Source organism: Lepisosteus oculatus, chromosome 11 (assembly GCF_040954835.1).
Source record: "Lepisosteus oculatus isolate fLepOcu1 chromosome 11, fLepOcu1.hap2, whole genome shotgun sequence".
NCBI lineage: Eukaryota > Metazoa > Chordata > Actinopteri > Semionotiformes > Lepisosteidae > Lepisosteus > Lepisosteus oculatus.
The window spans coordinates 4,478,130-4,492,400 of NC_090706.1; the positions used below are offsets into that span (position 1 = coordinate 4,478,130).

Genomic DNA, 14,271 nt, shown 5'->3' on the forward strand with positions numbered 1-14,271 from the left:
GGGTGTCCGGCGGGGCAGGCCTCGCGCGTCCGCTCACGCCGAGGCGCGCTGTGCTGCTCCTGCAGGGTTCTCCGCGAGGAGCGGGCGCAGCAGGAGGCGGAGGAGCGCGCACAGCGCCAGGCCGAGGCCCAGAGGCTAGCGGAGGAGCGCCGGCAGCAGGAGGAGGCCCGGCAGCAGAGGGAGGCGGAGGAGCGGGCGCGGGCCGAGCAGGAGGAGAGCGAGCGGCTCCAGAGACAGGTGAGGGGGAGCTCGGCTCGCAGCACTTCCTGCTTCCTGGGCGCAGCCTCTGCGTCTCCATGGCAACAGCCAGCACACCTCTGACATCACCGCTACTTCCTTCTTGGGCCTTAAGGGAAAGTCCAGCACCAAAAGGCAGAAGGAACTGAACTTTTGTAGTCTTGAACAGAGAGGAATATGAGGAGACCTGATACACCCTGAAAAGCCTCAAAGATATCGACTCCTTCAGAATGAGCACTGAAGTATGAATTTTAGTGGAAACTGCAAGGAAGCGCACGTTAAACTGAGAACAAGAGTTAGCTCATTACACAGAGGGTCATGGGAGTCTAGAACAAGCTACCCAGCGGTGACACTGAAATCTGGACCACGGCTTCTTTCAGCTGGACAAGATCCTAGGATCCATTAGCTCCTAGCTGCCAAACGGGCTAGATGAGTTGAATGGCCTCTTCTCGTTTGTAATCTTTTTTTAAAATCTTTAAAAAATTAACTAAGATTAACATCAAAGGGGATTTCAGAGGAAGGTGAGGTTTTTTGAAATATGCATTTTCCACATTTAAGTACTGGTGTTGAGTTGGAAAGGAGTGATTTAGGTTCCATGCAGCTTGTTTTGAGTCTTTGGACCTGACAGATTGGATGAGATGAAGATCGAGAGTTTTCTTTTTTTAATGTTAAGGAGTTGGTGCTGAATGTTGATTAAATGTGCAAACTAGTTTAAAGGGCGATATTTTACACATGGTTGGCGAAATTCCATGTAATTGGAAGACTTGGCTGAAAATGACCCTGATATTGCCAGAAACATTGTGACTCAGGATCTTCTTCCTCGAATCTGGCATTGGATCAAGACCCTGACCTTGTCTATCACTGAACTCATACCTCTTTTTCCAACCCCAAGCCTCCTCCAGACTGAAGGTCTGAAAGTGTAGCAGGGTGGCAGTGCCCAGTATGCACAGAGAGATTGCCTGTGACTCAGGTTGTAGGATTTATTTTGTAACATGAAGCAGTTGCAGTAGCTGCTGTTTTTACTGCTTTAACACATCTCTTTCCTGCTGAAGCCTGAAAGGAGTGAATTACCAAGGCAAGAAAAAAAATGAAATTGCTTTCTTGTTTTGTTTTTTGACCATGTTGGTCTGGTTAGGCTTTCAAGCGTTTGTGGAAACCTTAACAATGCTCACGTGCTTCCACCTAGTGGGAGAGGTTAGAATTGCAGCTAATGGTCTAGTGTAATTTCTCACTTCTGGTCCAGAAGATTCAGTATGACTTCTTAGCTGCTTAATGCAGCCAGTAGTTAAATCAGGCATTTTAAAATTATATTTCCAGCTTTGAAACATGAAGATGGGAAGTATGTAAAAACTCTTTCATATTCTTAATTTTGAAATATCAAATCTATAGGAATAGTCAAGAATAAAAAATATAATTTCCTGCATTAGAAATTTACCTTTTCACATACCCCAGCTTGGGGTCAGAGTGCAGGGTCAGCCATTTATACGGCGCCCCTGGAACAGTTGGGGTTAAGGGCCCAACGGAGTAGGATGCCTCTGCCAGCCGCAGGATTTGAACCGGCAACCTTCCAGCCACAGGCGCAGATCCTTAGCCACAGTGCCACCGCTAATTGTAAGCTAAGCTGAAATAATGAGTTTCAATTATCGGTGCGTACTTTAACCTCTTCTTGTGTCACAGGGATATTTCAGAGTGTAAAATGTTAAGGGAAAATCATTTTGAAAAGCCAGAGTTTGTACAGTCTCCTCGCTACACATTCTGTTTCACCTCGCCACCTCGGCTGGGCTTCTCCTTGTGAGCAGAGCGGGGACAGCGCTTATCCCCTTGTCCCCCTCGTCCCAGAGAGAAGAGGCCGAGGCGAAGGCCCGGGAAGAGGCCGAGAAGCAGCGCCTGGAGAGGGAGAAACACTTCCAGAAGGAGGAGCAGGAGCGCTTGGAGAGGAAGAAGGTGAGGAAGGAACCAGCCGTGCAGCAGCAGAAAATAAATCCCCTGGTGTAGACAGGAGACTCGGTGTTCCTGGCAGGGGCACACAGGGGCGCTGAGATCACCCAGCTCTGCAGTCTGAAGACACAGGGACAGCCAGTCTTTGAGTGTTTTATTATTTACTTTGAACCTAACCTCTAAAGGCACAGTGAAACATAAACCAAAGGTCAGGGGTGCACACTACGTTTACATGCATTTAATTGCAAGAGGAGAGGAGGCTCTTCTTGACCCAGATGGTTGTGGGAGTTAGCTGTGGTTGAAGCTGATTACCTGGCTTCTTTTCAGACACAGCTGGACGAGATCCAGCCCCCCTCTTGTTTGTAGCCTTTCTTTTCTGTTGTGCTGGTCAGTGACGTTAGAAGACTGCGTATGGACTTCTGTCCATTCTCATGGCTTAGCATTGGGAAATGTGATCTTTTCAAACGAGAGTCCCCCCCATCAGTTGTTTACGAATAAGAATTTCTGCTTACAATCAGGGAGCACGGTTTTTCCGAGTGACTCGAGCAGTAAAACCACAGGTTGAGCTCTGTGATTCTGGTGTCAAGGGTTCGAGTCTGGGGAGTTCCTACGCAGCAGTGCACAGCCGGCTGAGCACCTCAGAGGGTAGAGTTGGGATTTAGGGTTGTCTCAGTCCCAGCAGCAATGCGTGATCAGTGTAAACGTTCAGGTGTTTGCAACAGGTTAGTTTTGACCTGAAGTAAGTGAATGGGCAGGGCTGTGAAGGGAGTAAATACAACAGATCACCTTGAGAAAAGGGGACACCTCCTTCTATAGTAATTGTGGTAGGTCTCTCGGATTGTGGGTTTTCACTTGTCCCACACAGGCTATTGCTGGGACAGTGGGACCAAATGGCCCGATCAAGTCTTGCCCATGTGTGCCAAGCAGAGTGAATCTCTGCAGTGCTTCTGTGCTCCGTTTCAGTGGGAATAGTCTGCTGGAACAGCATGCACATCTTCAAAGGTCTGTAACCCACATCCCTATACAGCTCACAGTGTCCTAAAACCTTAGCATTGGTCCTTCCCCAACCTGCTGCAAGTGCCTCGCTACTGAGAAACTCCTACAGCTAAGTACCTTTTACTTGTGATTCAGAAAATTTAAAATACTCTGACTTTTACTTGAATTGCAAACCATCTGGAATCACGATGGAGGAAATACACATTTGAAAAGGGTCCTGAAATGTGAATAATAATTTGTTTTTCTTTCAGTTTATATCCAGATATGATGTGAGGAGTACAAGCTTGTCTGACTGGTGTTCCTTGTGTTTACATTTTAGCGTTTAGAAGAGATTATGAAAAGGACACGTAAAACGGACGGTGGAGAAAAGGTATGCGTCCTGCTCATTTTATTTCTCAAATTTGCAGCCTGTCCCCCCCCTTTCCCCCCCTGGTGCATTTGAAACATTTTCCAAAGATGTCCAGGAAACGAACCCTTGACCTCTTTCCCCTTGCAGAAAGACGCCAAGTCTTCCTCTTCTGCTCAAGTGAACGGCAAAGACGCCAAGGCGGATCCCAAGGGAAGAGAGGGTAAGGGCAGCTGGGATGTCCCCTCTCTATTACTGCACAGAGCTCCGTTGCATTGGCTTCACGGGTCCTGTCAGTTGTAGTGTTTTGGGTGTTTTAACTGCAAGTATCACCTTTATTACGGGTTACAGAGTCTCAGACCACACCGCCCACTCTCCTGCCGCCCTAACCTGCTCACCAGGCATCGACAGAGCCAGTCCTTCAGACTTCTTCAGTATCAGCAGTGAAGCGTTCAAAACTGAGAGCAGAAGGAGACACGCCTTTACACAAAGGGATGTGGGGCTGTGGAACTGCACACCCAGATTTCTTTCAGGAAACAGATCCTTGGATTAATTCACTCCGAAATGGCCACATGGGCTGGATAAGCTGAATGGTCAGCTCTCTATTGTCAGATTCAGTTTAATTTAGCTCAAATTCTGCCTCCTTTGCATAGTTTTATTTCTTTATTAGTATAAGGCACATTTTAGTCTTGGAGAGTCAAAGCCTGCAGCTTTTGTAGGTCCCATGAATCCCTCATCTCCTACAGACACCTAACAGCCACTGTAGCAGTTCAAGATTGCAGTGCCTCAGCTGTCAATCTGTCTTCATGTGGTACATGTGAACCAGCTATTCCACAAGAAACCAGGCCTCTTGTTGTTACTTTGCAAGCACAGCTGTAGGATACCGGTGGTACATTCTAATGAATACTTTCAGACTTGGAGCAGGATGTGTTTTTATGTGGTGTGATTCATAAATGGCTAATTAATCTGTGGGCTGCCTCGCCTCACCTGTTTATATTCACTAGAGCCTTGTGTTGCATGGCATAGCAAATAGCTGTCTGGCTTTTGTGCAAGAAGTTGCTCTGTTGGCAGAATAGGGAGGAAACACGGTCTATACGGGAACACATGGACAGATTGAAAGGCAATTTTGAGATGACGTGGCAGCTCTTGTGAGGCGAGTTACAAAGAAAGTTTGATGTGGTATATAGCCCTAGAACTGGCATGTGTCCATTTTTAATGACGACCTAGACCAAGCCACACTTTAAACAGCCTGACCACAGCTTCGTACAGTTGGGAGCACTTCATTCCTAAAGACCTATTGTGGATAAAAATGGAAAGAAACAGAAGTCCTGAGGGACTGCGAAATACCCAGTAGTCTTAACGAAGAATGCAGTTTGACTCACATTCCTGCCCAGGCTGATTCGATAAAAATAATACACACTAGTTGGCCAACAAATATGGCTTTTTCAGCCTTCTTTAACAAACTTCTTGTATTTCTGCCTTTGTTCTGATTTCTTGGTACTGTCACACTAATTTTCTTTTGGTCTAAACTGCCTCTCAAATGCTTCAGTATGTCTTCGTAATGGCCTGAAGGAGAGAACGTCTTAGTGCTGTCTTACAGTAGATATCTGAAAGACCAGGCACAAGGGGCTTACCTACTTCAGTCCACAGTGCAACAGGGGCAGGTTTTAACACAGAGGAAAGCTAGCATGACAGCCACAGAATGTGATTTTCTTTTCCATGTTAGCTCATACTCAAAGAGGAAGGTGTCTGTTCCAGAAGTTCCAGAATATTGACAGAACTACAGCACGTGGAAATAATGCCTAATGAGAGCCTGAATGTCTTCCTTTTTTCTCCTAAGCCAATTCTCGGCAAAACACAGAGGCACAAATAGTGGTGTCAAATAAGGAGACAGAGGAGGCCCAGTCACAGAGCACCATAAAGGAGAAGCCTGGGGAACAGACCATAGAGAGGTAAACTAAGAGACTTTATTGGCCTTTCTGATGTTGACGATGATGCTAATCAAAAAGCACACCTACCCAGTGTACCTGAGTGCAGGTCTTAAATGAAGTCAGCTGTTCTACAGGGCATAGTCAATAACTGGGTCAATTAATGATCAAACCATTAGCATGCTTATTGTGGTAAGATTCCATGGTGGTGCATGCTAGGCAGTCAGCTGTTTCGCTGAGCTGTTTTTATTTATTGATTTCTACACGGTTCAGCCACTCTGTCTTTATCAAGTAATTAGCAACTTTTAATTGATCCCCAAACCTCAAAAGAATTGCCTTATTTTTCAGTTAATTTCTTTTCTTCAGAAAGCTTTTTTTATTTGATTGGGGTGCTTGTTTCCTGTCTGTACCACAGACGCGTTGACAGAACTCAAGAATACAAATGCAAAAGTCGGGAGAGTTTTTCGCTCCTGAAAATGGATAGTGGTGAAATCAGTCTATGGGGGTAAACTGTCTGAATAAAACCAAGGTGACAGATGCGAAATCAGTGGATCTCACAAAACGTTGAATTTTTTTGTTTTTAGTGCTGATACATTGAAACATTTTTTTTAATAAATTTAAAAATAAATTACATTGTTTTGTTTCATTGTCTTCATTTGTATCACTGCGATTTCTTTTCGAAGTGAAAAGCCATTGTCTGACAGGAGTCCACGTCCCGTCTCGCCTGTCTTTTTCCTCAGCCTGCCGGTGCCGGTCTTGAACGGCGTCCAGCCCACCAAGCATGAGAACGGCCTGTCCATGAAGGGGGAGGGCCCCGACTTTGAGGAGATCATCGAACTGGCCAATCACAGCAGCGGCAGCCATGGAGGGCCGGAGAAATCGGCGAGCGAGATCCCCAGTGAGCCAATCCTGGCCTTCGAGGGGGCGGAGCCCTTCCTGAAGAAAGCCGGCCCCCTCAAGCCCCAGCAAGTCGCAGGTACTGAGAGCAGAGCGGCCCTCCTTCGGGTGAACGGTGACGTTATCGCAGCACCATGCGGTGAAAACAAGGTTCACCACAGGAAAAGCACTGCAAAATGACGGTAGATTTGGGGTAAAATGTTTGGAAGAACAGTGTAGAAGGTAAAAAAAAGGCAAAATATGTAACATTAACATGTATTTATAAACGTAAACGTTTGGAAGAAAAAGGAAAACACCTGCTCAGGAGAATATTATTTCCCTCAAATTTTTACCCACTTACATTCTTAGAGCACTTTGAATGTGCAGTCAGATTTCCACTGAGAATATGAGGGCACCGCCTGTACTTTGCGTTTTCAGAGTAAGATATCCGATAAAACAACATTACAAGGCTGTTTGTCATAATGCTGTCATACTGCATCACTCTTTGATTACAGGGACTGAGTATTAAAACAAGCTTTGTATTCCAGTTTTGTATAATAATTATTGTCTATAATTAACTGTGTTTGAAGGCGAATGTGAACAGAACACCCATATTGGCTGAATCTTTTTTATTTAATTTTTTTTTCTTCAGTGAAAGTAGTATGTGAACTTAGAACAGAGGCAACCTGTTTGTGCACATGATCATGGAAACCAGAATTCCACTCCAGTGGAAAAAACCCCGCTGTTTGGAGTTAGTGTGAGCAGAGGGGAGTGATACCGAAGAATTAGACTGGGTGCTTTGCTCATCCAAACTATTTCACTGTAGTGTTTCGGCCCCAAATTCCCACATTCTTTGCTCATGAGTCTCAGCAAGCAGAGGGTCCTGGGAGAAGTGCGAAATTCCCATCTGGATTTGGGAGAACCAGTCAGCAGTACTGCTCCAGACCTGGCATGCTTTCCTGGAAAGGGGATCCTGCCCCAGGAATCCCAGTTCCTCCCTGGCTGGGATTCTCGGTATCGCAGCCACATCGAAGCAGAGTCACTCTTCACCTGTCGCTGCTGAAGACAGCCTTGTCATTCATAATCAGCTAAATGAGCCTGAGACATGGCAGTCTCACAAATTGGAGGAATTCTGAAGCAGGGAAAGCTAATTTAATCATCCCCCAGTCTTTAGCACACTTATCCTAAGTGTGGAAAGAGATGGTAAATTATAAGGTGCTTAAATGCTCAGTGCCTCCTTTTAATTTAAAGTGTTCTGTGACTGTAAAGCAGAACCTTTTAGCTTTTTTCCCATCCTCAAGCAGCTTTCCAACTTATGAAAAGGACAAGGTGCCAAGAACAAGCAATTGATTTAAAGACCTCTGACTGGGAAACAATATTGAAGCTCCTGTTGGACTAATTCAATGTATTTTAACTGAAGATGAGTGATAGCATTGTTTATCTGCCACAGCTTTATACTGTCATTTCACTTGTCTGAAATGTTCAAGATTATGATTTTTTTTTTATTGGTACTTAAACAGCACTTTTTAAAGCAAACATGTAAATGTTTTCTATGTTTATTTGCTAATTCTACAATCTTAGTTTGCTAGAAACGGTGCTCTTGTCTGTACAAGAGCTTTGAAATAACAGCCTCTATGAGAGTTATGTTCTAGTGTCCACAGGTTTCCTCACATAATCATTTTAGTAGTTGTTCAAAGGTGGAGAAATGGGTGACTTGAATAGTGAGATGTAGACCCCCCCCCTTAAATGAGGAATGAGCCAGGGAGCTGCTGCAAGGTTGAATGGCGGTGGAGAGAGGGATGTGGGAAAGAAAAGGACAAACAAGTCTGGTAGAAGTGTTACCAAGTCTGTCGGAAAGTGTTTATATGTAGGTGGGCAGAAATGGGCAAGCATAGTAATTTTTCTTAAAGGTTGAGTCTTATATTTTTGTCTTCAGCTGTGACAGTGAAGCAGAGATTCTGCAGGCTGCATTTATGCCTCTTGACTTAAGAGCAAGCAGGATGAAAAGGCCTATTAAGGCTGGAAACCACGTGTTTGAACAGGAGCAGGCCATATCCTGTTTTCACAACACTGGCAAAAACACTCAGACTCTTTCCTTTTCTTTTCAGAGGTCCTGTGAGCTGCACAGCCACCTACCACTTGCAACGGTCACCACTGGGCAGATGAACAACTCTACACAGCACAGCTTCAGGAGAGAAATGTGCAGAAACAAATAAAGACCAGCGACGGCTTTTTAGGGTCAACAAAACTGTAAAAGCAGAAGAAGATCGAAACGACGCGTACTTCCAAGAAGAATGAGGAATAACTCAAGAGAAGGAATTTGCAAAATCAGAGAATTGTCATACATGTCAACTTCACTTCAGATGAGTTTTATTTTACTGAAAGGAATATCACATGCAGTTTTTAACATGCACCATAAAAGACTGACAGCTTAATCCATTGTAGAAAACACAAAAGCAGAACAGCCACAATATTTTGACTATTATTATAATTATGAGTTCGACAAAGAAGTGTGTTGGTTATTTTGTCTTTAATAATTTAGTTATTTAACTTGGAAAATGTAAGCAACTACTGGGTACAGTGTATGTGAATAATGTAAATAAACCTCACAGTGGTCCACCAGGATACTTCGGTGAGCTACGTCTAATAAAGGTTTATGAACAGGACTTGGCATTCTGCATCTCTTGTAGCAGGAGACCTTTCAAACAGCTGTTCTTTGAGGCTAGGACCCCCTCCCCTTCCTGCCCCTGAGGGCCACAATCCCAGCAGCCTTTTCTTGACCCGTTTAAAATGAGCAGGTTATGGAAATCACTCTAAGTGAGCCTTATTTGGATTAATTTAAACCCATGTAGGTCTCACTGGAGACCTTTTTGCTGCGCAGAAGAGGTGTTTATTGTATATATGGGCACAGGGAAGCACCCTCCTTGCAATTAGGAAGATGGCTCCAACAAGAAACGTTACAGCTGACCTTTTATACACTTACTAGATAAGGAATACAAAGAGCTTAAGTCTCAAAGTGGGGGAAAAATAATTTCTATTGGTTAAACAAACTCCTGCTTTGATCGGAAGATGTCTACGTAACTAAGCTATATCAGTGTTTTTTTCAAGCAGGTAGTTATAATTGGCCTTCTACACAAAATAATTCTTTGAGATTCTTAAAACAAGCATTCTTTGTGTCTGCAGGCCCCTAGTCTTATCAGCAGACGATACTGAAATGTAGCAGCTGGCATTTTGCTGAAACAGAGAAGAGAATGTTTAACCCTTCACCCTCAAGTCTTGCATTGCTGCTATGTGTGTCCTCCTAAGATTATAAGAACAGCGACAAACTAAAGAAGGCCTTTAGGCAAATCTAGACCCTGTGGTAGGTAGTAGCCAATTGATCCAAAAATCTCATCAGGGCATTTCTTGTGTGAAGTCTGGCTTCAACAACATGCCTGGCCAGCTTGTCCAATACTCCCATAGCCCTTGAGCGTAAAAGAAGTGCCTCCTGTTCTCAGTTTCAAAAGCACTTCCATACAGTGTCCACTTGTGTGCTCACTACACTGTTCATACTGAAGAAGACCGCTAGGTTAACTTTGTCAAAGCCTTTGAGGATTTTGAATATTAGTGTGTAGTTCTTTGTAATCTTCTGTGATCAAGACTAAAAAGGTTCAGCTGCTTCAGCCTGTCAGAGTAAGACATTCCCGTAAGCCCTAGTATGTATCTGGTGGCTCTTCTCTGGACTGATTCCAGAGCAGCTATGTTTTTTCTGTAACTTGTAACTTGACTGAAAGGGTTCATAGTATTCTAAGTGAGGCCTTACTAGTGCATTATTCAATTTTCAATATTCGAGGACTGCAGTCCTTGAGCCCAGATGTGTCTTTTCTCGCCAGGGGAATGACTATAAGTCTGTCTGTGACACTGCTCTTCCTTTACCTCTCTTCCTGTCTGGGGAATGAGAAGCGTACGTCTAGGCAAGCAGACAAACACATTTTGGAGTCTGGTACAAATGTGTTAAGTCCGGTCTGTGAATTTTAAAATTTTGATGCTCTTCCACCATGAAATGGTTCAATTGTTACATACTGTGCAGCTTGCAAGTGCAAAACTGGCCATCTATTGGAAACACTTGTCATTATTAAATACGTTTAGCAAACAGCTGCTGTTAGAGTTGCTTTACATTTTTTTGAACACTCCTTCATGCTGGCTTGTGTTAAGCAGATGCCCTGGTGAAATCACTAGTTTTAAGATAGAGGGGCTTGAATGTGCGTCTGTTTGCCTAGGTATCCTTGCTGGTGTTAGATGTCTTCCTTTTATTACAATCGACTCAGTGTGCTTGGGTTGGGGGCTGTGAGTGCGCACAGATGAGAGCCGAAGAGAAAGGGCAGATGAACAAGGTGCAAGTGTGTCTTGACGGCTCAATTTTAAATAAAGGTTAATAGTTTATTATTAATCCCACGATCTATATCCCACACTTTTAATACTTACACTTTTGGGGAGTTAGACTTTTTCGAGCCTGTGTTTCTCCCTCCTCAGTGGTTGTCTTGAATGTTATCTAATGCTATTGAAAAATGAGTTATTATCGTGAGGTCCTAATTCTGTTAAGTGTGCTGTGCGGAAGTCAATAATATATTGATTCAGTGGGCTTTGTGGCTGACAAGTGGAAAGAAACATTTCAGCCATTAAGCCTTCTTCAGACGTGAGGGAGAGAGAGCAGGGATATAAGCCAGAGAAGTACAAGGGACAGGGCAGTTGAGAGTGGATAATGGATTATATCCCTGCTAATTTCTTCTCTCTCCCTCACATCTGACGAAGGCTTAATGACTGAAACATTTTTCTTCTTGCTACTTTCCAGCAAGAAAGTATTGATGGTATTGGTCTTTATTTAGTCCTTTGCACCAAAACATGCTCAAGCAGCCTCCTTCTCATATGTATTAATGTTGATATTAGTAGTACTTACATCCCTCGTCTATCTCCAAGTTTTGTCCAAGATTTGAGAGGGAACTTGGCAGGGCTTCGAGGGAGAGGATAATCTGTGCTTCGGTTTATACTTTACTGTTATGACTTTGCCTCTTGATCAGTTTATTAAACTGCAAAAAAAATGTAAACATCCCAAAATAAGTCATTTTTGAGTGTCAGGCGTGGTTTGCAAAGGACAGTTAGCAGTTAATTAAAACAGGAAAGCGCGTGCGGCCCACTCACCAGATTCCTTACTGCAGCAGAGCTGTGCGGCTCATTGTCGTGAAGCAGCCTGTGGCTCTGATCACACATGCCTGGCCCCTGAAAGAGTGAGTGGGATCTGATACCTTTCATGGCAGGATAGGAGAAATTCAGACTTTAAGATGATTCTAAAAAGGGTAATCGACGCATCTTTTCCCGGCCTGGTTACAACGGTTTATTGCCCGATAACTAACCCCCCCTCTTGAATAGGGATTGTACTGGGAAAAGCAGCCAAAGGGATTAGTCACCCCAGACAGGAGCTGTTCCTCAGAGCAGGGAATGGCGAAAGAATATTTCAGCTGTTACTTTACACCCTGTCCCATTGTCCACGTTTGTGCAGAGGCCTCCATCCACTTGCCAGCTGGTGTGACCCTCTTGTTTTTACAGGACAATCAGCTGTTCCTTTAGTTCATAGAAACACGTTTGTAATTGCCTTCTCCGCTCCTGATAAGACTGCGTGTCCTACAGCCACTGTGCATGCACTTCAGAAATGTATCATCTCAAAGTAACTTTAGGTTTTTTATGTTTCTTGTGAACTAGACAGAACCAGTTTTGTGTTTGCCGAATTATTAAGCCACAGACATTTACAACTTGAATACAGAGAAGTCATTTTCTGTTCTAGACGGTTGCAGCTTGGTTGCAATACCTGTCATGTCCGTGTGGTGGCGCCATGCCTCTTCACAGTACAGTGGAATCACCAGAACCACATTCAAAGTAGCTTTCATGTTATAAAAGGTGTTTACTTTTTATTTTACTACATTTTATGAACATAAAGATGTTAAGATACAAATTGTGTTTAATATATAAATATTGTTTGACAAACAATAACAGGGTCTTATCTCTCTCACTGCGATATTTGGTGTCAGTACTGTAGGTCTCTCCAGACCTGCATCCTATTTTTAGTAGTGTGTCAGCAGCTGTTGACTAATGGCTCTGGGCAGTGCCAGGCTTTTTAATTCATACAGCATTGTAAGAATGAGATTTACAGGGCTCTGATGGGCACATGTGAACAAATCTCTTGATTAATCACCATAACCTTATCCCACGCAACAGATAGTTTTATTTTTCTAAGTTCTTCTCATGTGAAGAGTGGTTTGCACTGTGGTCATCTGTATTTATGCACACAAATAACTTTTTAGTTTTGTTAAAAAATGGTTAGAAGTAATTACTGCTCATTATTTTGCCATGCACAATGTGTTCCTCTTGGACCAGTTTACTCCTGAGGTACAGTATGAACCCACTTGCTGTAAAGGCAGGCATGGTAGCACCTCTACAAATGTCAGGTCTGGTTTTGGTGGTTTTAGAAAGAGGCTTAATGGACTGTCCAGGTGATTTATATTCTTGTGAAATGTCAGCATGTTAGTCTCGGTTTCCTATTTCATAAGCTGAGATTTGTCACCCGGGCCAGCGAATTCTTCCTTCTTCTTCAGGAATTCTTATTTTTCTTCTCTCTCTCACCTGCAGACCTGTTGGTGCTTAAACATCTGAAAAGTCCTGAGCATCTGAAGTAAATGTGTCAACACAGAGAGGTTGTGGTTGAGGGATCCCTGGGGGCTGTCTGGGGGCAAACTGACGTTCATCCTCTCAGCTGCTGCCCTGTGAGCGCAGCACAAACGTGAAGCTCGCGAATCATAAAGCACCCAGCAGCTGAAGTGTTAAAATCAGTTCATTTTAGTGCCAGGCCATTATATCTGCACAACAGTAGACCCGAACACAGCTGTTATCTGAATGAGACATGGGTGGCTAACAGAACGGAAAGCATTCACAATTAAACCCAACTGCTGTCGCATTGACCAGTACATTAACCCACCGTGGTCGTCGTTAATTTCTGCCAATGACCCCAAAGGATTTTGAAATCAGCCAGCGACCCCAGCTGTCCTCCCCAGTCTTTTCAGCAGGCACAGTAAGGTTAGTGACAAACATGGATTCAACAGTTTCATGGTTCAAGGTATACAGGATGTTATGATGTGTTAAACAAATGTCCGCTGCTCGCGGGATTTATGTTTCTTGTTACTTCATCATCTGTTGCTGATGAAGGCCTGGGGTGTAACTTATCCGTTGGCAGTTCTCTAAGGTCTCGCTCCACGTTGGAGATCAGTGATGGCCTAACGGCTACAGTTCAAACCACTTGCCTAAAACTGCCGGACTCAGAGTGGACACTCTTCTTATGTTTACATGCTTTTGATGGAACTTTTTAGGAACTTGTATTGCCAGAGCCGCATTAGGAAAACATAAGCAAATAGCTCTTGTGGGTGGAGGAGAAAGATTTAGAAAATAATATATTCTACTTATAGTATTGACGGTTTAATATAAAAATGTTAGGAGAAATTGCACTTAATAGGTAATGTATTATTTTACATGGTAAACATACAGTACACACACTACATAGATCAGTGTATCTGATTCCTTTTTTAAAATAATTTCCCCCAGCTTACTTAATTACTTAATAGGTAATGTAAATGTAACAAATTAATTTCCCCCATGACTAGCTATTGTAGGATTGTGTACCCACCAGATTGCATCAATGCGGGTTTGTCAGTGCCACTTGATAAATTTAGGCACTCAATGTTGTTTAACTTCTTTGAAGGCCAACAGTTTAGAATGTAACTGAATTTTGATTCCCAGCTTCCTCAAAGTTTACAGCACATGGCCATGAAGCTTCTCTCTGTGCAAAGAAAGAAAAGGATAACCTGTGGATTTGAGCAACATTAGATGTGTTTGCCTGGTTTCAAACAAGGGGGACATTGTTACCTT

The 14,271-nt window shown here is 43.5% G+C and overlaps 1 protein-coding gene across 6 annotated transcripts in view; it reads left to right on the top strand.

Annotated features, from left to right (window-relative positions):
* The window catches only part of map7d1a (MAP7 domain containing 1a), a 62,342-nt gene extending 53,355 nt beyond the window's left edge, over nt 1-8,987 (top strand). For all 6 annotated transcript variants that reach the window (XM_069195429.1, XM_069195431.1, XM_069195432.1 and 3 more), the window contains 7 exons: nt 66-237; nt 2,077-2,181; nt 3,491-3,541; nt 3,668-3,740; nt 5,358-5,469; nt 6,186-6,421; nt 8,430-8,987. In XM_069195429.1, coding sequence (XP_069051530.1) covers nt 66-237; nt 2,077-2,181; nt 3,491-3,541; nt 3,668-3,740; nt 5,358-5,469; nt 6,186-6,421; nt 8,430-8,440 — 760 coding nt within the window. In that variant the 3' untranslated portion in view covers nt 8,441-8,987. The remainder of the gene's footprint in view (nt 1-65; nt 238-2,076; nt 2,182-3,490; nt 3,542-3,667; nt 3,741-5,357; nt 5,470-6,185; nt 6,422-8,429) is intronic.
* Nucleotides 8,988-14,271: the final 5,284 nt, after the last annotated feature.